The sequence below is a fragment of the Myotis myotis genome, unplaced genomic scaffold, assembly GCF_014108235.1.
Source record: "Myotis myotis isolate mMyoMyo1 unplaced genomic scaffold, mMyoMyo1.p scaffold_m19_p_10, whole genome shotgun sequence".
Classification (NCBI taxonomy): Eukaryota; Metazoa; Chordata; class Mammalia; order Chiroptera; family Vespertilionidae; genus Myotis; species Myotis myotis.
The window spans coordinates 55703071-55725515 of NW_023416314.1; the positions used below are offsets into that span (position 1 = coordinate 55703071).

The 22445-nt window shown below is 41.9% G+C and overlaps 1 protein-coding gene across 2 annotated transcripts in view; it reads left to right on the top strand.

The window, feature by feature from the left end:
- NELL1 (neural EGFL like 1) overlaps positions 1-22445 on the top strand; it is a 706205-nt gene that overhangs the window by 155093 nt on the left and 528667 nt on the right. For both annotated transcript variants that reach the window (XM_036325664.1, XM_036325665.1), the window contains exons 8-11: positions 3506-3640; positions 4583-4685; positions 13089-13162; positions 19690-19789. In XM_036325664.1, coding sequence (XP_036181557.1) covers positions 3506-3640; positions 4583-4685; positions 13089-13162; positions 19690-19789 — 412 coding nt within the window. The remainder of the gene's footprint in view (positions 1-3505; positions 3641-4582; positions 4686-13088; positions 13163-19689; positions 19790-22445) is intronic.

Sequence of the window (22445 nt, forward strand, 5' to 3'; positions counted from 1 at the left end):
AGAGCCAGGTGCCAGGAGGTCTTGGAAAGCAGCAGAAAGTCCCACACATGGGTCTGAGTGTAAGCCGTGGAAGCCTAGCAAAGAGCAAGCTCAGTGCACAAGCTGGACAGGGAGTGGTAGCCAGTCACACCAAACCAAACAGATGAGCTCAGGGGTCAGGTCTGTCTAGGAGGGCCTGTTGTTTCTTTTCACCTTTCAGCTGGGAAGGTTGGAGAATGACTTTGCCTTTGCTTGATACAGGACGGGTCATGGGAACAGCTTGCATGCACCTCCAGGTGACAGCTGTCAGGGCACACAGGAGCCCTCCTGGCAGTCTGGCAAAATCATCTATTTTCCAAGGCAGCGAAGGTGCAGGGAAACTGCCCCCTAAGGGACCACTAATTCCCTGGCTTCCACTGGAGGTTTCCCAGGTAGTCTGGACATTGTGGGAAGCACCACCACCTAGGCCAGGTGCACTGGGATAGGGGCAGGCTTTGCCCCGCTCTCCAAGTTCAGGAAGAAAAGATGCTGGAGACAGGGGATTTCTTGATTACTTCTGTTTAAATCTTTGACAAAGCTATTTATGCAAATCAAGCAGCATTTGGAGTGGCATTTCAGTTTTTAACATATTTAATTTGGAGACTTTCATTGTTTTGAGGGGCTCAGTAATGATTTTTCAATTAAGCTTAAAGGTTTAACAATAGAATTCTTCTTTTCCCCTTCCATCTAGCAAATGCCAAATAAGTAGTATTTCAAGGAAAAAAACAAAGAGCCATCCACCACATGACTAATGGACTTAGATCCATTCAGTGGCCTCTTACTGCAGAAAAGGCGTCTGCTGTCTGCCTTTGAATGTGTATCGTTAAGAATAAGTGATTTGGTCCATGGTTATTTATATAAACGAACAAGCAAAGGTAAAACAGAATTGAGATGTAGATTTGATACCGTATCTTATTTTGGATCTGCAGGCATTCTTGGAGAAAGTAGCAGGTAGTGTAGAAATAGTCTTGAAAATAAATTTGTGTAAATTCAGCATGCTAATATCGGTGACAGAAAAATGTAATTCATTTTTGATTCAGAGTTGTTTGTCTCCTTTACTGTTGCAACATGATGTAGCAGGGAGAAAAAGGCAGGCAGGATTATGCATAAAGTGCAGTTGAAAAATTAGCTTTTTGCTTTAATATCTCTTTTGTCTTTGTGTTTGTCTGACATACTTTTATGTTAGAGTTTAGAGCTTTACAATGTTATCAGAAAAGGCTAAATATATTAAAAATAAAAGCTAAGTTCAGAAGGTAAATAAGAGTTAGTCCTGAGAATAGTTTCATTATATTAAAACAGAGGTTTTCCTTGGAATTGAGTTTTAAGGTTGAGCATAGCTTGTTGGACTTTATTGGAAATTGCCAATGTGACCCTCAAGCAAACTCCTGGATTTTCTGGAAACTGGGACAGATGAAGAATTGCCTGTTGGGTCTTTTAATCTTTAAGAAGTTTCCTTCTTGGCACTAGAGTTGTTCCAGCTTTTCTGAGTGAGGCAGGCACATTTCTTCTCATAGGTACCCCATTCTGAGCCAGTTTTAGGAGGAATGCAGATCTAGTTCAACTCTTGTTCAATCCCACGTCACATCAATCACTACCTTTTGTAGGAACTATTGGGACTATGGAATGAAGTAAAGATAATGTGTGATGTTGTCACTTCCTTTTTATTATCTCTTACCTATGTATGGTTTTGGTCACTTGACCTCACCAGTCTTGGAAGTATATTTTCCCATTGTTTCTGAAAGAATTCTCAAAGAACTTAATTATCATAACTTCTAGAAACTCTATGATTAGGCTGGAGATTCAAATGTACCCTGAATTTTTGGAATGTAACCTGCATACTAGAAGAGTCAGAGGAAGCCAATATTTCAGGCGTAGTCAACTCTACTTTTCTCAGGGCTGATTATAGTGTATGTAGTTGGTCTAGGATCCTGTTTGTTCTTTTCCCTGCCCATTGGCATCACCCATGAAATGCAGACCACAAATAAGTTTTCATGAGAAATTCCAAAAGCTTAGAGAGAGAGGATGAGATAAGTGATTAAAAACCAAGGTTGGAATTACATAATGGATTCCATTTCCAGAGAGTGGCACTGTTATGAGTAATTGAGAGGGTCATGTATGGAATGGAGTCATAGTTGATGTAGAAGGATGGTGAGAGTCATCATTACCCAGGGTGAACCATTATATCTAAAATACTGGTTAGAAATAGTCTTGGTGGCATCAGGGATTGACTTGGTCTCCTGGATGGGGAAGATATTCAAGACATAGAGGTGTAAGTATGATTGAGAAGGAGAAGAAAGCCTATTAGATGGTTTTTTTAAGGAAGTTATATTTGTTTCTCAATCAAAGCATCTCGATGTAAGGAAAGGGAAATACTGGTATTGGATTGAGTTACTCCTTAGAATGGATGTGGCAATAGCCAGATCATACCACAGTTCAGTTTTTTTGACACCATATTTTTGAAGGCAAAATGGAGTAGGTTGCATGGAAGGTGATCAGGAATGGATTGGGACCCCATCACGTGGGGCTGATTGTGGCCAGGAGCAGGCACGAGGACAGGATAACCTCAAGTATTTGAAGAGAGGTAGACTTGCTCAGGATGGTTACAAGGCAAAACTGGAGGTAATAGGAAAAAGGGAGAGATTTCAGGACTCAATCCAAGAAGGGTGTTTAAGACATCCAGAGCTAACAATAACAAAAATTTTTCCTTAGAGGATAATAAGTGTCCCACCACTCTCCATGTGCAAAGACTTGTGAACACATTCAAGCTGTATATCCCCTCTCCAATCAAAGATTCTATGACTCTGGGTTAATGGCAACAGTTGGGTGACTTAGAAAAATGAAAAAAAGGTTCTATCACCAAATCTTGATTTCACCTGGGGGTTGGTTGCCTCTTCTGACTTTCATCTGAACACCAAAGTGCATCCTTGGGACATTCTGTTTGGGGGATTGGGACATGGAGAAAAACTAGATCCTTCTATGACTTTCCCCTTTTCTGGCCCCTGCCGCCAGAATTTTTCCTCAGAGAGGAAGCAATGACTTCCCAGCTTGTAAAGCATGGCACTCTGGTTAGTATGTGCAGAACACGGAGCGGAAGGTGGGAGATAAATGTGAGTGCATTGGAGTTCCTCATTAGATCTCCTGTAAACAGTGTAATGAGTCCTTGAGAACACATTCATTACAGTGCTGCCGTGTGGGCTTGGAGCTGAGAGCACATACATTTTTTAAACACGCAGGAGGTCCCTGCGATACAGTTTAATGTCTCATTTGGTGCTCATTAGACCATGGGAGTCAATATGTCTTTAATTTAGAATGATTCCACCTCATGTAAAAGAAAAAAATATTCAAAACAAAAAACAGATCTGACTAAGAATCAGCTGCTCTGAGCATTGTTTCCCTCCTACTTGAATTTTTTTCCTTGTTGCTATTAGCTTTGTTAGGACCGTGCAATGGAATTACAGCAGTTACACCTAGTCGCTCTCGTTCGCAGCTAAATTATGCAGAGACGAGACTCAGTCAATTGGAAAACTGTCATTGCGAGAAGACTTGTCAAGTGAGTGGGCTGCTGTATAGAGACCAAGACTCCTGGGTGGACGGCGATCACTGCAGGAACTGCACGTGCAAAGTAAGACTCTTTGTAAAGAAATGAAATAAAGAGACTTTTAATGGGGCAGTGTCACTGATTATGGTGTGATCTGGTTCTTCAGTATAGAATACTAACTAAGGGGTATTACCTTTCTACTAAGCCCTGTTTAGTAATCTATGAGTTACGAAGGGAAACTGGTAGAAGTGTCATTTTACATATAAATACTTGGAAATTAAAATTCACTTTCCCTTGACAACACACTCTAATGTGACCGAATATTTTATAAGAAGCTCACTGTTTGGAGTTTGGAGGTTAGACTATCAGAAGGAGGAAAAACTCCTTTGAGTTTTCAGAGAACCTACTGGTCAGCTTCATTCAGAACTTTTCTCTGCTGGAACAGATTTTAAAAGGGGGTTTAATTAGTTCCTAAGTGTTTTTTTATTGAATTTTACAAGGTATCCAACATCTGTTTCAGAGAATGACAAAACTGCTGAACTTTCAGGGTAGCCATCACTAGTGGGCTCCTTTATCTGTTTCAGAGAATTCCGAATGTCCTCTTCCCAAATTAATATGTAAACCCTGTCCAGGTGAAATTATTTGATACATATCTGAAGACTGCCATTGTTGTCTGAGAAAATACAAAACAGATTGTTAGCGCCTCAACAATGATTGACAGGGTTTGAAAAAGGTGTTATTTATGTTCTTGAAAAAATAAGCTTTTTGGTTTCTGCCTAATCTCCTTAGCCCACATGGGCAGGTGGAATGAAGCCAGTGATGTATATCAGAAAAGTAATTGAGGTGGCACAGGTTTATTCAGGCAGGAGGAAATATTTTATGTATGGTCCTGGAGCAGACGGGGTATTCTTCACACGGCTTCTGTTTCCCTGATGAGGTTTCTGGGATGAGCTGTGAGCTCTGTCCACCCGAGGGAGCTTTCAGAGGACACTTCTGAGATTCCTTTCCCGGTCCTTCCTTCCTCAGAGTGGCACTGTGGAATGCCGAAGGATGTCCTGCCCCCCTCTCAACTGCTCCCCAGACTCCCTCCCTGTGCACATTGCTGGCCAGTGCTGTAAGGTCTGCCGACGTAAGTACTAACTGAGGGTCGGAGTGGCCCTCTGTGCTTTGAGACTGACTTTTCCCTCTATATTTTAGGCCTCAACAGATTAACACTGATGAAATGATGAAATGAAATACACATAGTTGATGTAATATTAAATGTATTGTAAGAAGAGCTGCTGTATTTTCATCACCTGTGATGTGGCAGACACTTTACATAGGCTACTTAAAAAAATTCTCACGTCAGCCCTAATTACTTCTTCTCATTCCCTATAGAGGAACTGGTGTTGACAGGGATTGAGTCACTTGTACAGGGTCAAACAACTTGTAATGGGTGGATCCGATCTCTAAAGTCACGACTCCAAAGCTCTATGTGTTTGGTCCCCCTCATCCTGAATCATTATGCTAAAGGCCAAACTCAGTGTATTGGCATTCTCAGGTCTTGGCCAGATTTCCTGTTACTTAAAAGGTCTTCGTTATGAATGTTGGGATGAACTTCAGTTTTAATACTAAAACAATTTCCCTCGAAGTTGACTTGTCCAAGTTATGTAGTGATTTAAGAATCCTTTTCCTTCTGTATTGCAAAGGGCACTATTTTTGGTGAAATAGTGAAGGGAACATAGAGATAAGCAATGAGTGAAAGCTGCCATTTAGAATGCTTGTTATGGGCCAGTTACTATTCTAGGTGCTTGAATTCTCTTAGCTTATTGAATCCTCACCTCATTTTGTGTGTGTGTGTGTGTGTGTGTGTGTTGGGGGGCGGTGGGGGGATTATTATATCCCTGTTTTACAGGAATCGTAGGCTTAGGGAAGTTAACTTATCAAGGTCACAAGACTAGTGAGTGGCAAAGGTGAGATGTAAAACTAGTTCTGTCTGATTACAAAGCTTGTAGTCTCTCATCAAACCATATGGTCTTCTTTAGAAAAGGAGCGTTTAGGTTAGAAATGTGGCATCCTACAGATCATTTTCAAGGTCATTTCTCTGTTGAAAAGCACCAACATCATTATGATTCAAAAGATAATGGTCTAGCTTTTGCCAAGAATAACACATCACCTAATATGACATTGGAAATGCGAGAGCTAGTTTGATCCATCTGCCCAAATCTTTGTGGAACTCTTTCAAAAGGAACTTTTGAATTTTCCTTTTTCTCGTGGTTGGCATAGCACACCAGTTACTCAGCAGAGTGCACTTGGAGTTATCTGAAAAAAGAAACTTTCTTGATTCTGTATCAGGGGCTTTGGAAATCACATCTGGCAAAGTGAATGGCTCAAGTGCCCAGATGTAGAGATTATAATCTGATACCATAGTGGAAAGATAGTTTTTAGTAGGTGCAGATATGTTTTCCAATTTTTGATATTTTATATAACAGTCAGCAGAGGAAGAAGTTGAAAAACTATTGGGAATTTGTATTTAAAAAATATGAGATATTTTAAATCCATTATTTTGAACTCCCTGGACAGATCTGTGAATGCTGTCTCTTAGAAGTTATTGTTTGGACATGGGATAGATTTGTCTTTTAGCTGTTTTGTGTTTTAACCTTTTGATTTTCTAATTGTGAGAGCAATGTGTCTTGTGTAACACCTGAAATCCACAGAGAGGAATAAAGGTAAAGATGGAAAAAAATCTCCCATAATACCACTACTTGGAAACAAACACTTGAACTTTTAGTTTTTAAATTTTATTTTGTGTACTATTGGGATCTTATTGTGTAGATAAATTTTATCCTGGTTTGTTGAGTTACCATTATCATTTAAATGTAGTCCTTTTTTTTTTAAACTGTATAAAACATATTTAAAATTTTATTTCATTTTTTTTCTATCACCATTTACCCCCATACCCTTTTCCACCTCCACCTACCCCCCTCTCCCTGCTGAGCATCATAGTGTTCCATTGTTTGCCTGCTGCATAACTTATTTAATCATTCCACAATTGTTGGGTATCTAGATTGTTTCCTACTTTCCACTCTGATAAGTTACTCATTAATAACATGTTTTGCATAAAAAACCACATTTCTGTATTTTATATTTTCTTAAGGTAGAATTCTTCCGAGTAGAATTACGAGGCCCAAAGATTAACATTTTCAAATGGTACATATCACCAAATTGTTCTCTCAAAGTGTGTAGGTAGTCATCTTTAGCTATTCTAATTTTTTGGAGAGTTTAAGTTTTAAAAAACATTTTAGTAACTTACCCAGTTTTACCTAAATACTGATCCACAGGCTAACTTAATATTTTTTTGCCTTTTATCTAGAATTCATAGCATTTTTCTAGGTAGCACTCATTTTCTCAGTAGCTCCGATTGGTAGTTTGACATGTTTATAGTTTAATAAAATGGTAATGCAGATAATTTATTAAGACCACTACTTAAAAAATGAAAAAGAAATGATATAAGGAACCTCTGGTAATCAAAAGGTTGAAGACCTTTAACCTAGAGGGTTTTTCTTTTTTCCTTTTTTTTTTTTAAATAGAAATGTGGGTTAGGCAGTTACTCGGTGCTAGTGCCTGGAATGTGGTAAAAGGGTGTCTCTGCTTCAGAGGGCTCACTTCCAAGTTAGAGGCATGATTCTCAGTGTCCAGGGTTGTAAGTGCAGTCCTGGTAATATGTGGACGGGGCGCTGTTAGCCTGTCCAAGCATGTCAAACGTGCAGCCCGCATGGGTGGTGGGCCTGGCATGCTCCCCAGAGGAAGTGGAGCCAAGTTAAATGTTTCTAACTTCTAGAAGATAACTGTGGCAGGTTGACCAGTGGGGTGGAGGAGAGGAGAATGAGGACTGATAAAGCAGAGTTCTAACATCAGCCAGTAGATTTTCTATTAAGTTTTCAGATATCGTCACATCAGAGAGAGGTTGGAGAATAGTTACTTTCGTTGTCCCTTTCCAAAAAAATTTTCTTCAGCTGCTCTCTGGATTTGGGTGGGGGCAGTATTCTAGGGACTCGGAAGAAAGGTATTGAGCTGGTGCCGGCAACAGGCACCATATGGTGCACAAAAGCAAATTGTTTTGTCTGTTGTCTTATTAAGTGCTCATGTCCTTGTCATGGCCTCAGGAGCTGCAGCACTTACAAAAGAGGGCATCTGATTGGAAATAGGAGAGAACTTTGTCTAAGTGTCCATGCCTCGGTTCATTGCCTAAGAAAAGCACTTAGTCCTCTTCTGAACAGAAGTCCTCTTCAAGGGCAAGGAGATTTTGATAGTGAAGGTATCCGTCCTGATACTAGGATGTTCCTCTATTTGTTTGGGAGGCATCAGGGAAAACTTGAGAGCCTTCTAGATTCCCTTAACTGTGGACATGCAGTCCAGGAAGTGGTGTGGAAGTTATGCTTGTTGGGTGTCTGCTCTATTCAAGGCATTGATCATGCCTAGATGCACATTAGACTCACCTGGTGTCCTGGACGCTGTATTTTTTTTTTTTAGAGGCAGATCTGAGAACTGTCAGAGATTTGAGGAAGACAGAGAGGAAATGTTCAGCTATGGAGAAGAGCATTAACAAAGGAGAGAGGTAGCGGAGGGAAAGGGAGATAGTTTATCTGATAACAGGGGGGTTCTCAGGGGTAAGTAGAAATAAAGCTGCAGAGATGTGTTGAATGATGATCGTATCTATTCCATTTGTTCTGTTGTCTTTACTGAGGTTTCTCTCCCAAACACTGTCCTTACCCCTGGGTGCAGCAGCACTCGCATATGGATCTTTCGCTTTGTCAGGCACTTTATGTGTTTAATTCATTTAATTTTTTCAACACCCAGAAGTGGTAATCCCCATGATTATTTTACAGATAATGAAGTGAAGCACAGAGAGGAGAAGTAACTTTCAAGGTCTCAGCCTTTGTGGAGCCAAAATAAAACCCAGGTAGTCTGGCTCCAGGTCTGATGCTCTTAATCTGTCTCCTCTACCCTCTGCTGTCCAGGCAGATGCATGCGCCGTCTCATTACAGCAGAGAACTGTGTAGCATGCACTGTATGGAAGATACAGTGGTAGCACAGAGAAGTGGTAGCACAGGGAGAGATTAACTCCATCAGAAACGTGTGTTTGTGCATGTGTGCACGTGTGCATGTGTGCTAGGAAAAACTTCATAGGGGAATAATAGCCGGGCAGGGTGTTGACAAAGGACCAGGAGTTTGCCACAGGGAATTACCCATGCAAAATGATGGCAGTAAGCATTGCATTGTTTTGGTACTGAGAAGTAAGATTTTAAAGCAGGGTTGTGGCAGAATCAAACAAGTGCTTTCACAAACCCTGCTGCATCCGGAGAGCTGGAGGGCGGTGGGTGTGGGATTCCAGCGGATTCCAGGTGGAGCCGTTGAGGCTGGCAGGTAGGCACTGCCTAGGGAGAAGAGAAGAGGGCCATGTGAGTGGAGCTAAAAGGCTGGCGGACGGTAGGAGCTCCATAAGCATTTCTTTTTTCAAGAGACAAATGAATCAAGGACAGATTGTCTGTAGGGAAGAAGGTGCCAGATTTTGAACAAGAGCTGGTGGGGGACTGACAGTGTGATTAACAGAAATCAGGCAGGTGGAAGAAGTAGTTCAGAGAGCAGTACATTCTGCGTGGTGTGTTTGAGTTGGAGATGCCGAGGAGCAACCAGTTTGATGTGGGTGTCTTGCTCAGAGGGTTCTAGGTAGCTTCCCCATAAACATCTTCGCCACACCTGTGTTCGTGCGATTGCGGAAAGGCAATTTTGCTATGAAAGATGAAAGGATGAAAAATTAAAAAGGGACATTAAAGAGGCCATAACACAACATGAAACATTAGTAACAAAATTAAAAAGACTTCATTGACTAAAATGAGGATACTTTGACTTTGAAGTCTTTTGTCCATAGTGTTATACTTCTGGGTTTGTTTTTGTTTGTTTTGCTTGCTGATTTGTTTCCACTATTGGCATTGCAGTTTTTCTTTTTGGTTGTTTTTTGTTTTTGTTTTTTCATGGTAATTTCTTCCTTCATTAAGAGAGGTATCATTTTCCAATTAAAGAATCAATGATTAATGCTCTCGAAGACTGTTGCAAATTAGTAGCTGCTTTTTTTCTACTTGCCACAGCTTGATAAACTTTTGGTTTTGATGGGTGAGAGTGGAGGGCTGTGGTCACCAAAGTATTTGCACAAACTTATATATAATCATTTTCTAGTATAAGATGCATCCTGGCTAAGATATATGATATAAAAATGAGAGTACTGCTTGGCCAGTGTGGCTCAGTGGTTGAGTGGCCAACTATGAACAGGAGGTCACAGTTTAATTCCTGGTCAGGGCATGTGCCTGGGTGACTCGATCCCCAGTAAGGGGGTATGCAGCAGGCAGCTGATCATTGATTCTCTCTCATCATTGAAATTTCTATCTCTATCACTCCCTTCCTTTCTGAAATAAAAAGTATATATATATATTTTTAAAAAATGGGAATACTGTGAGAACTTTGTCAGTGGAGAAATGAAATGAAATTGACAACTAGCTTAAATACATTAAGTCAGCTGAAGGTAGTTGATTCATTAATGGAGAAATAAAATTGAATTATCAAAAAGTTATTTTCTCTTCTATGGTAAAATTGCCAATGACCAGTTAGGTGGTGAAAACGTTTGTGGTGAAAATGCTTGTGGCAAAGGTGTTGACAGCAAAACCACTGGATGTGACTTGTAGAGGTGGTACCTGGAATCCACTTTGTGAATGAGCTCACAGAGGCAGGAAGGTGAGTGGGTGTTCAGCCTTTCTGATCCGCCACCCTCCTTTATACTGAAACACGGAGGGCTGATTCTGGTATTCTAAGCTGCAAAATGCCAAGGGATGGCGAGTACATGCAGGGCACAAAGACCTAAATAAAGATAGAGCAACCCCTGTCCACGTCCGACAGGGCTGCTATGATGTACCTGTCAATCACTTATTCAGCATGTGCCTAAATGGCAGAAGTCTCCAATCACTGCACTGGAGAAATCAGGTTCACATTTGAAGGGTCTGTGGGTGCAAAAATCCCCAGTCCGTTTGTTTCTGACATCTTGGAGAAGTGTGCGTTGGTGCCGAGTTTCAATTTCATGGTCGGGCTGTGAAATATCCTCATTTGCTGGTCCCCAGGGTGATAGGAGGGGTTTCAGGTATCCATTTACATCTCTGCTCCTGCGACAGTGGCTTGGTGGGAGTCTCAAATGCCCCAGCCAAAGGCACCGGAGCCTGACTCACCTTATGCTTGAATTTCCTCAGACATTGAAAGTGAGCCTTTGGGCTGTAGATCAAATGCTTAATGAGGACTGATGTTAGACATATGCAGGGCAGTGGCAGGGAAGGAGGGGTACCCTCAGAGAAGTGGGCTGAGTATGAGATAGTAGGGGACAGTCTGGTGGCCTCCAGTGATGATCCCGAAAGCATTCCTAAGGTAATTTCATCAATACTTGATATCATAAGCATAGACACGTCCCCACCAGTGCCAAAGTGAAATGGCCGAGGTGTGTGGAATCATGCTGATTTCATCCCCCAGCTCCAAGAGCTCACTACTGTGGGAGGACATAAAGTTCAGCGGACATTTAACTTTTATACCAGACTGGTGGATCTGAGGCTGCATGTGTCCCCACGTGTGTTGTGAATGTAAACCGTAAGACATGCTTATCTCCGAATTTGGAGTTTGGGGATGAGGGTATCAGAGGAAGGGAGGACTTGAGCCTGTGTCTTAAGACAGGGTAGCAAGTGGGCTCCTACCATTGTAGGGGTGGCCAGGGGCAAAATCAGGAAGAAAAGTCTGTTTCTTGGCTTCTCAGCCTGGGCCACGAAGCAGATGGCAGTTTTGACAGCAGGGCAGTTAGCAGGACTGTCACTCTGGAGGGAGCTGTCTTGCCAAGTTGGCAGCAGCTGTGCTGGGGAGTGTGGGAGTTCATTAGACAGGAATTCCAGGCTTTGGGAGGTCTGGTCTCCTCATGCAAGTAAATGGGGGAATCCGCATCATCATTAGGACCAGTGAGCCATGATTTGTCCAGAAAACTGAGGCATAAAAGATGATCAGGGATCTATCTATCTATCTATCTATCTATCTATCTATCTATCTATCTAATGAGGGGAGTAAGGGAGCTATCTAAAAAATTATATCAACTCTCTACTTGTTTATTGCCATCGTTGCTGTTTTTGTTCAGGAAACCGTGGTGTCTGCTTTTAATGTTATAGAGATGTAGATTACAGCATAGGGAATAGAATCAATAATATTGGGATGCATATGTGTGGGGCCAGTGGGCACTTAGAGCAGCAGGGAGACCACTTTGTTGTACATCTGAAGCTCATAAAGAAGAATGCTGAATGTAAACTGTAATTGAAAAATAAAAATAAATGCAAAAAATTGCATTGAATAGCAGAAAGAACTCTTATCTGAGAATCAGGAAATTTGGCTGGCTTTTACTACCAACTAGAGGCTCATCAATTTTAACATTATTTATTGTGACTAACAGTAAGCCCAGAGAGGCATTGAGCTTGGGGCTGGTGAGAAAAATATGGGATAGACATAACCCCTACCTTCACGGGGTTGCATTTGGCAGGGGAATGTGTAATTACCTGGGCCACTGAGATAGAACATCATATGCACTGTGTTAGTCTAGGTCCAGAGCACCACAGAAGCACACGGTGAAGGCATTGTACCAGTGTTAAGAACCAAGAACAGCTTCTTGGGGGCAGCCAGGCCTCAGTTGAAACTGATGGGATTTGCATACACTGTTCTCTCTTCCGGGAAGAGACTCAGCCTCATCCACCTTCACTTGCTTAAAAGTGGGTCAGCAGGTTGAGTCGAGGACTGAGTCCTAGTGGAATGTAAGTTGAGTGGTGGGAGCTCCATTTACTAGTACGCTTCTCTTTTCACTTTTCTACAGGCCCTATCTGTTCCACATGCCCGTTAGCCTGTTAAGCTCACCTTTCTAAGGGCAGTCTCTCTAGTGCATTGATAAAGCACTTTACAGGCTTGGCTTATATTTCTCAGTTGTCTCTGAGCTTCTCGGGAACAGATAGGCTAAGGACATGCACTTTTCATGGTCGCAAGGGAAAATGGCATCATTCTGCATTGTGGCTGAGGTTCTGATGAATGGAGCGTCTACGAGTTCCCTCTCACCTAGTCATTTGTCTTCTAGCTGGAGTGTCTGAATCAAAGCTACTGCTATTGTTCTCCCTGGAGATGATAACCCCTTCTTTGTTTTAACTTCTATCCACATCAGTTCACTCTCTAGTTCCTTCTGCAAGTGCAACATGGAAATAGTTGTGTCTCCTTGGTGTGAAGGGCCCATGACAAACATCATTATGGCTGTGGTCTGACTGGGGTATTCGACAGTTATCCCCAAGCTATTCCCATGTCTCATTCTAGACAAAGATATTTGTAATGCTTAGAATCAGAGCATCTATGCTCTGTGGAATCTGTTGGAGTTTGATGGCACCTCTGAGGTTATTTTGTTGCATAGCATGACTGTCTGACCCATTTTTCTGTTTTATTACAGCAAAATGTATCTATGGAGGAAAAGTCCTTGCAGAAGGCCAGCGGATTTTAACCAAGAGCTGTCGGGAATGCCGAGTGAGTTTCAATCATAGGATCCCTCTCACTGGTGGGGAACTGCAGGCAGAAATGTTGGTTTTAGGTAGGGTTCTGAAGTGGAGCATGTGGCCTGAGTGGGCCACTGAGTGGGTCTCTGTGGTCCACTGGAGTCCTTGCCACTGTCATTGTGTGGTTGGCTTGTGGTTGGTCAGCTGTGGGTCAGGTAGCCTTGGGAAAAGCTATTAAGGAAACAATGAGAAGGGGAAGGGAAGTAGAAGCTATTATGAGTCAGGGAGGGTGGCAGGTGGCCCTGGGAACATGATTTGAGTCGTTTTGGAATCAGTCTTCCATGCCAGCTGGGGACAGTGTCACCTCTCCTCCCAAGTACCTGGTACAGTGTGAGAAAATGCCTTTGTCTCCTGCCTGCCTCCTCCTATATGTTTCTTGAAATCAGATATGTAGAACCATAGATCTCATTCAATTATCATTCACCAAACATGCACTGAGCCAATGATACATACCAGGATTGTACAATAGAGAACAAAACAAAGTCTCTGTCTTTATAGCACTGGCAGTCTAGTGGAGGGGACAGGAAATAAACAAGTAAGTATACACTACAATTCTATAAACAATATAAACCAGGCAGAGGAATAGAGAGCTTTACAGTGGGGATGGGAGGGCCTCTCTGAGGAGGTGCTGTTTGAACAATGTGCTGGATAAAGTGTGGGAGTTGGTCTTGCAGTTACTTGAGTGAGGTGTCCCCCCAGGAGTGGAAGCATGAGAGACAGAGGGAAGGAAGGGAAGGAGGGGGAGCCAATGCGATGTGGTGCATCAGAACAGCCAAAAAGGCTGCTTTTGTGGGGCATCTACAGAGATACTGACCAGAACCACTGTGTCTCAGAATAAGCCACCATTGCTCCCTGGTGTTACCTGCATTATTTCATTTGCTGGGAAAAAGACAGGGGAGAATGAGGCATTAGAGACCCGCAGAATTCTCGCAAGAAGTTTGAATTCAGTTCTTTATGGGGGACTTGGATGGAGGGAAGGCTTTTTCCAGTTTCCTGTCTCTCATCGGTCAGAATTGATCCCAGGGGTTAACGACTTTGAACTTCCCTGTTGCGGCTCTTTCTTGGCTGCTACTGGGAATGCCAGAGTTTCCATGGGTCCAGACAGTCTGGTGGAAATGCAGGTGCAGTGGTCTCTGCGGCCGGGGGTGCTGTGGGCAGGGGCTCCTGATGCTGTGGCAGAGGCAGGGATGGTGTGACCGCAGGGCTCTGTGATCTTTCCATCAACAGGGCCAGCTACCAGGCCTGGGAGTAAGGGAGCTGGAGGGTGGTCTCCCACGTGGGGCCGGCATATTACCACATAGTGCCGATTAAATGAGATAAACCATGTGGAGAACTTGGCAGAGTGCTTGGCACAAAGTAAGTCCTCAATAACTGTGAGCTGTTCTTGGTATCCCACATGACCACACATGTCCCCCCTGACTGTAAGACACATGTCATGTTCTCTGTAAATTGTTTCCCTTCTAAGGAAGGGGAAATTATTTGGATTCTAAAACCCCTGCTTTTTCTTCTACATCTGGGATGACTAAAGGCAATTTTGCCCACTCTCCTGATGATCTCAGTGTCTGCCATGTATCTGTCGCTTACAACTAGCAACCCCTTTTACTTTTTGAGCAGAAACAGTGGGGTGACAATTATGACTTGATCCCTGTTATTATCAGAGGGGATCAAGGCCGACACCATTGGAGACTTCTAGAAGATATGGACCTGAATTCAAATGCCAGATGATTGGAATAGCATTTACCAGTGTTGTTGGCAGATTATAGGTGCCCTATAGTCTTTGGCTCACCTTTTACTGTTTGTTGTTGTTGTTATATTTTTACAATTTAGAAAGAAGTTGGGACAGACATTACTGTCTTTGCACAAGTGGTGTGTGTGTGTGTGTGTGTGTGTGTGTGTGTGTGTGTGTGTTGTGTCTGTGAATAATTTCATCCTCTTTAAAGAGTCATTAATTTATTGTATTTCTACAGTTATTTACTAAATGTTTACTTTGTGTATAAAGAGAAGGGTTATTGAGAACAATTAAAATTTTCAATCACTTAGTATTTTCTAGACACTAAAACATTTTAAACATCTTACGTCATATAAAGATCATAATAACACTATGAGTTAGGCCCTACTTGTATATCCATTTTACAGATGAAGAAAGTGAGTCACAAGAGATCAAAGTCACAGAGCGAGTCAGCGAACTGGCTGGGATCTGAACCTATGTCATCTGGCTCTTAGCCTCTCCTCTGCCACTTCTCGTGGTGTTAAACTTACTTGGAAATAATACTCATTTCTGAATTTTCGAAGAGTAAGTTCAGAATGATTGAATTATCACTTTTTAATCCGTCTAAGACCAGATTGGTCAGGCAATGAATGGCTCATTGATTGCCTTGATAAAGGGGTAGCATTATAAAAGGGCACAGGAGCACCTGGGGACACATTTAATAGATGTTGTCAGCAGGGAGAGAGGGTGATAGGTATAGGAGCAGAGGGCCTCAGGTATTTCCTTGGCAGCCTTTCTCAAGATAGAAGCCCTAATGCCCTATGGCACCTGTTGTATGTAATGAATTAACTTCTCTCCTAGGCATTTAAAAGGGTACTACGCAAGTGCTATCCTTAGGAGAATTGAGCAAATAATTACTCAGATAATTTTCTGTGTTCTGTGGTTCAAACACATATATATCCCCAGTTGACAAGAGGCTGCCTGGAAATCCAGCCATTTTCAGTTTCCTGGATTCATTTTAAAGCTTTAGCAAGACCAGTAAAACAGACAAATAAACAAAGAAAAACAACCCTGTTTCAAATATTTTCACCAAGTTTTTCTAGAAGTTAATATATTATTTTTAAAAAAATATATTTTTATTGATTTCAGAGAGGAAGGGGGAAGGGAAGGAGGGCGGGAGAGAAAGAGAGAGAGCGAGAGCGAGAGAGAGAGAGAGAGAGAGAGAAACATCAATGATGAGAGAGAATCATTGATCGGCTGTTTCCTGCATGCCCCCTACTGTGGATGAGCCTGCAACTTGGGCATGTGCCTTGACCGGAATTAAACCCAGGACCCTCCAGTCCTTAGGCTGAAGTTCTATCCACTGAGCCAAACCAGTTAGGGCAATATATTTTTTAAAAATCAATATGAATAATATCTTCTAGCTGTCTTGCTCAATTTTGTTCAATTATTGATACCCTGCAATATTTGTTTAGGCCAGCAACAAATTGTTTTACTTGAAGATGTGAATTTTATGTTATTAGAACTTCAGGTTGAAGCACAGCGATCAGCAACTTGGAAGTGTTTAGAGTTGACCAACGACATGGAGATGGTTGCTCTAAGTTAGAAAGAAGTGGAAGAATCATATTTTCCCAGCAGTGTAGAGCTCCAAGAGTCAGAATATAACATACTGTAATCAGTAGGATTAAAAAATGTTAATCATGAGTTACTTCTTTGCTAGAGGTAGTTTTGAAAATAAAGTTTAAAAAGGTTTGTGCCTAATTGTGTGGCTGGCCTAAATGGATTTGGAGGCACTTATGTGACTGTAATCACAGTTGAAATTATTTTCCAATTCAGGCAAAGGGGTTTGTCTCTATTTAAACATTTGGAATGATCGTACTCATCAAATATGTTAAAGGTTGATTACAATTGTTGACTGATTTAATCAGCAAAGCAAGCCCTTTTTATCTTAAAAGAACCTTTCCTAGTGATTATTTGAAAAAGTCTCCTGTAGCATTTTTAATATTTCTTTTTACAAGAGCAGATATATACACAAGATATGAAATTGGCAGTATAGAGGGAAAAGTATAAGGAAGAAAATGGAAATTACTCCAGAATCTCACTACCTCGAGATGATCTCTTTTAATGGTTTATTTTTGATAGTAAGAGTGACATTTATCTTAGCATCCTAGTTTGGGTTCTCCCAGAAACATACCCTAAACTAAGGATTTCAACACAAGTGATTCATTATGGTAGCTCCCAGGAGAACCAGTGCAAGAGGGTGGGGGACGCAGGAGAGGGAAGGGCAAGAAACTGAGCATGGGGGGAGTTTAGGTGAAAGGGCAGACATTCCCTGATCCCTTGAGGTAACGGGATTATACTCCAGCTATTGTCTCTCCTCTGGGTAAAGAGCCTCCCATGCTTGTTACTCACTGTCTTTGGGCCTTGGAAGTGGGAGATGTAGAACTTATAGGTAACTCTGGCTCTGTGCAGGGGCAACCTTCTGAGGGCGGCAGGGATGAGCCAGGAGCAGCGAAGCATTCAGAAGCTGGGGGATGAGCACCCAGAACTGATTAAAGAGGTCCCACAGTGTCCACTCCTGTTACTTATGTAAAGAGGCAGTAGGAAATGAATAAATATATTAATACTAATGCCCCAGTGCACAGATTTGTGCACATTGAAAGGAAATTAATTAGAAGGTGGCAGGTGGGATGGGACTGGGCAAGAGGGTCCAGACACACCCTGGAGCCAACCTCCTGCAGTCCCTCCCTGGCCAGCCCCAAGGGCTCCCAGATTGTGAGAGGGTGGTTCTCAGGTGATGCACCCCAGAATTGGGCTCCCTCCTCTCTGGTTCTGGGGTGCATCACCCGAGACCTGCAGCTGCCAAGTCACCGTAGCTTGGCAGCTCCTGCATTGAGCATCTGCCCCCTGGTGGTCATTGCACATCATAGCTACCAGTCGGACCGTCGGACAGTCGCTTAGCCTTTCATTCATTATATATATCAAAGTAGAGGCCATAGTGGTAAATAATTAAGCATTGTGTTTTCCTTTGCACTTAGCTTGTGCTCCTAATAGTATGGTCACTCATTTCCTGTGGTTTGTAATAACTGGTTTGATTCCCTGTGGCAGAAAGGAAGGTACATCTGCTAGGCACACTAGCCTTAAGACTGGTGCTAACTCTTGAGGCTGCGTGCTACCCGGCTTGGCCTAGTTTGAGACACAATAGAATGTAGCTGAAAAGGTGAACTGAGGGTGATTAGCAGAATCAGTTCTCAGATCTTAGGGCCTGTTATAAGAGATCTAGCTGCCTTTGGGCAGATCAAGTGTAAAGAACAAAGGGGGAGAAAGAAAAGACATCCAAGGAAAGCTAGAGGCTGAACTGTCTGGGCTGAGGATGATATGAAAGGCCAAGAAGCCATTTTGCAAATTATTTTTATGATGAGTAGTTGGAAATTAAATTTATATTTGACATTTAAAGTTATGTTTATGTTCTTACTAAGAATGGATGTGCATGATGAATGGGAGTTCCTGCCCAACCAGTGAATGGTGGGGCCAGTGGGATGATAGAGTCTCTGGAGATGGAAAACTCAGTGTCTTCCTCATCCCTCTTGGCTCCCAGCTCTGTCCTGTTCTCTCATATTTGTTGGCCTTAAATGAGACTCTTTCTTGAGCTTGCTTTTTGGTTGAGTTAAACATCCTCTTAAGAATGGAACAGAGTAAAGTATATGATTATCTAACAACTATGCTGTACACCTGAAACTAATACAAAATAATATTAAATGTCAACTGTAAGTGAAAATAAAATAAAATACAAGTGAGAATATGCTATACTTATAAAAAAGAAGAAAGAAAAACCGAACATTTAAAAAAAGGGACTCTCAAACCCTTTTTTGTAATAATTAATGGACTAATTCTTAAAATTCAGAGCAAATCTAAATACAGGTACTCATAATACCTACCTTTGTTGAAGTGAGGTCATAAAGATTCACCTGCTGAATATTTCAAATTTTATTGTGATTTTATTTATAGCTAGGGAAAAATCTAGCACTCATGTCAACAACCCTCTTCAGTTCTTTCTTACCTGTATACCTTGCCTCTTCCTCTGTTTCTTCTGCTGGGAAAGTATTTTCTTCCTTTTTTTATTCCATTATTCAAGTTCCCTGGAATGTGGCATCTTCATAATTTCTCCACACCTGGTCAGAATTAATTATTCTCCCATGGCACATTATCAGACCTGAATTAGATCACATTTTTAAGGACTTACTGTAATGTATTATGGTTTCTGGATTAAGGTGTTTTTTTAATTTTTCTTTTTCTCTCAAACTGTGAGCTGATCAAGGGCAAGGAAGATGTCATTTATCTTTGGGTCCACAGTGATGTGTAGATAACTGAAATGGCTCATAGAAGCTCGTGTGAGCTCATTGTACATTCCTTCCCCCTGTGTGTTCAGTGATATCAGGTTGGTAGTTCAAAATTTGCCACCATCAGGGTATTTGCACCACAGAAATCAGCAAATACTACAAATGAGGGCTTCCCCACTTGCCCAATAGTTGATTGTTACAATTTCTCAGCACACCATCTTCAGTGACCTTCTGTGACAGAGACTAGACTCAAAAATGTTTGTTGAAATTGAGGCTCTTTTGGCATAGAAAGGGACCTGTATCTTCCCCTCCAGGAAATTCATCAGTTTAATTTGAGACTTTGTCATGATTGTGGAATTCTTGGGAGTACTGTTAATTATGGTAGCTGGTTATCACTGCAGGCTGTTAAACATAATGAACAGTTTTGTTTCCCTATTATTTGACTTCCAGGGTGGAGTTTTAGTGAAAATTACAGAAGCATGCCCTCCTTTGAACTGCTCAGAGAAGGATCACATTCTCCCAGAGAGTCAGTGCTGTAGTGTTTGTCGAGGTAAGAGTGCTTCGTGGCGGGCCTGGGCTTGGGCTGAGGGCACAAGTAGCTTTGGGGACATCAGGGTTGAGTGAATTGTGTGATGATAATAGCACAAGTGCTGAAAGTCTGCTCTGCTGCTTAGAAACATATCCTAATGACCTCTCTCAGTCCTAGTCTCCTTAATTGTAAGGTGAGGATAATGGCAGCATCTCCTTCTTAGGACTATTGTGAGGATTAAATGCGATAAGGCATAAGCATCTAGCATAGTGTCTAGCATGTGATAAGTCTTCAATACACAGTAATTCCTATGATAATGATAATGATCCTGCAATAATGACCATCATCATCATTATTATTACACTAGAGACCCGATGCATGAAATTCGTGCAAGAGTAGGCCTTCCTTCCCCTGGGCTGCTGGCACCGGCTTCCTTCTGGCACCCGGGACCTGGACTTCTGGCTGCAGGCAGGCACCCGGAACCCGGGCTTCCCTCACAGCCCCTGCTTCGTCCGGAAGGATGTCTGGTCTAATTAGCATATTACGCTTTTATTATTATAGACATTTCTCATGATTGAGATTGGAAGCATTTTTTTTCAGCCCTTTCCATGGGTCAATTCCCATATCCAACAGAGGATGACTTACAGTAAATCCTTACTCATGGATTTACATATAACATTTATGAGAAACAGTTCAGGTAAGTAATACCTAATTGCTAATTAATTCTTGGGGAGAAATTGGTTTGCCTTCTCTTCTTGAAATTACCTTCTTTCCAAAATTTATTCTTATATATCAAACCCCTGCTCAAATATCACTTCCTCTCTGAAACTTCTCACCCAGGCAGAATTACATGAGGAGGTCTAATTAGGAGGTTAGGAGAACCTTAAATTTAATTGAAACCTTAAAAAACAAACCCAGTTAAACTGGCAGCTATTGTTTCAAAAGCCTACCCACTGCAAATCCTGTACCACATCCTTAAATAGTCAGGGAGCTAGATCCCTTTTGGCTTACTTCGAAGCTTCTATAGTTAAGAAAAATCAGCAGCATAGCAGCTTAGCTCATTTACCTCATATTTTACTTTTTAAAAATCTTTTCTTCAGTACAGCATTGGCATATAGTATTTCCTGTAAAGGGCCACAAAGTAAATATTCTAGGTTTTGCAGGACCAGAAGGTTTTTTTTTTTTTTTTTATTGCATCTACTTACCTCTGCTGTTGTATTACAAAAGCAGCACAGCCAATAGGTAAATGAATAGAGGAGTGTGGCTATGTTCCAGTACAAATTTATTTAAAATCCAGGTGGCAGCCCACAATGTGCTGGCCCCTCCGCTGGCACCTTCTGACACATAAAAATGTTGTATTTGATCGTGGAGTGTTTTCAGCTGAGGCTGCACTTTCTCTCTGTGGTTGGTCATGAGAGCAGTATTTTGGAAACATTCCTGGGATACCTTGGGATGTTGATAGGCATGAACAGCTCTTAGAATAAAGGAAATGATAACCATGCCCTCAGAGCCTCTTCCCTTATTTCTCTGCTTTCAAGGTTACTAGCGTATTTGCCACTAGGATGCTTTAGAAAGACCTTGCAATTGATGGGATTTTCTGAGGGATGCATTTATTGGGAACTGATAGGGTTGCTAGGGAGGTCTTGCAGTTTAATGCAAAATCCATCAGCTGCTATTTGTTGAAGTGCCAAGTGGGACTCAGTTTATTTAAATCTTTTCTGATGTATGGTTTCAGTAGAGCAGAATCATTGATTATCCCACAGAAATTCAAGAGGACTTTCATTGCTCTGACCCATTCACAATGGACCAGGTGTTCCTGCTTCTGCTAGCACTTCTATGAGTCCATGTGCTTCTTCACCAATGAAGATGCTGAGAGACACGACATTTCATTAAACACCAGACTCATGCAAGGCTCTCCTTGCTGGCAACGTGGCGGCTTTCACTGAACCTGACTCAGCTTGAGGGAACATGGGAGGCAGGCATAGGGCTTCAGAGATGAGATCATAGCCAGGGTTAATCTATGACATTGAGGATTTTCTTCTTTTTCCTTCCTTCTCAGCCAGGAAGCTACCAACTCTTTTTGTGGCCGCTGATGGTTTTTTGGAGGGGTGCGTATTAGAGAGAGTTACTTATGTACATTTTGACAGGAATCAGAGCATGTCTTCAGAAAACATATGGTGGAGGGTACCTCTTTTAGGGAGTGGGTTGAATTAAACTATTGAAGTACATGGGTCCTCTTGGGTTCCTCCTCCCATCCCAGAATTCAGACACTGGAGTGGAGAAGGCACATTTTTGACTGAGGCTTTTCAGGAGCACTTCCTGTCATTACCTCCTTTCTCCGTGCTGACCCATGGCAGAGAGGAGCCCAGAACATCCCGCCCGCCTGTCCACCTGCTGGGGCTTGCTTTGCACATTGGACAATCAGAAAGCGAAAGGCACGTGTATCTGGGCAGCAGGGTATTCTTTTTCTCATGAAAACATAAAATTTATATGACGATTAACAAAAAATCAATCCGGATGAGCTCACAGGCCTATTGTCTCAAACTATGCTCTCTGTGAATTTTACTCCACATCTCTTCATTCCAACTTATTTCCCAGGGCATCTTTACAGAAAACATAATAGTCTCTCACAATATTGTGGGAGATGTTTTCTCCCCTTTGACTTCTGGTAGTCTTT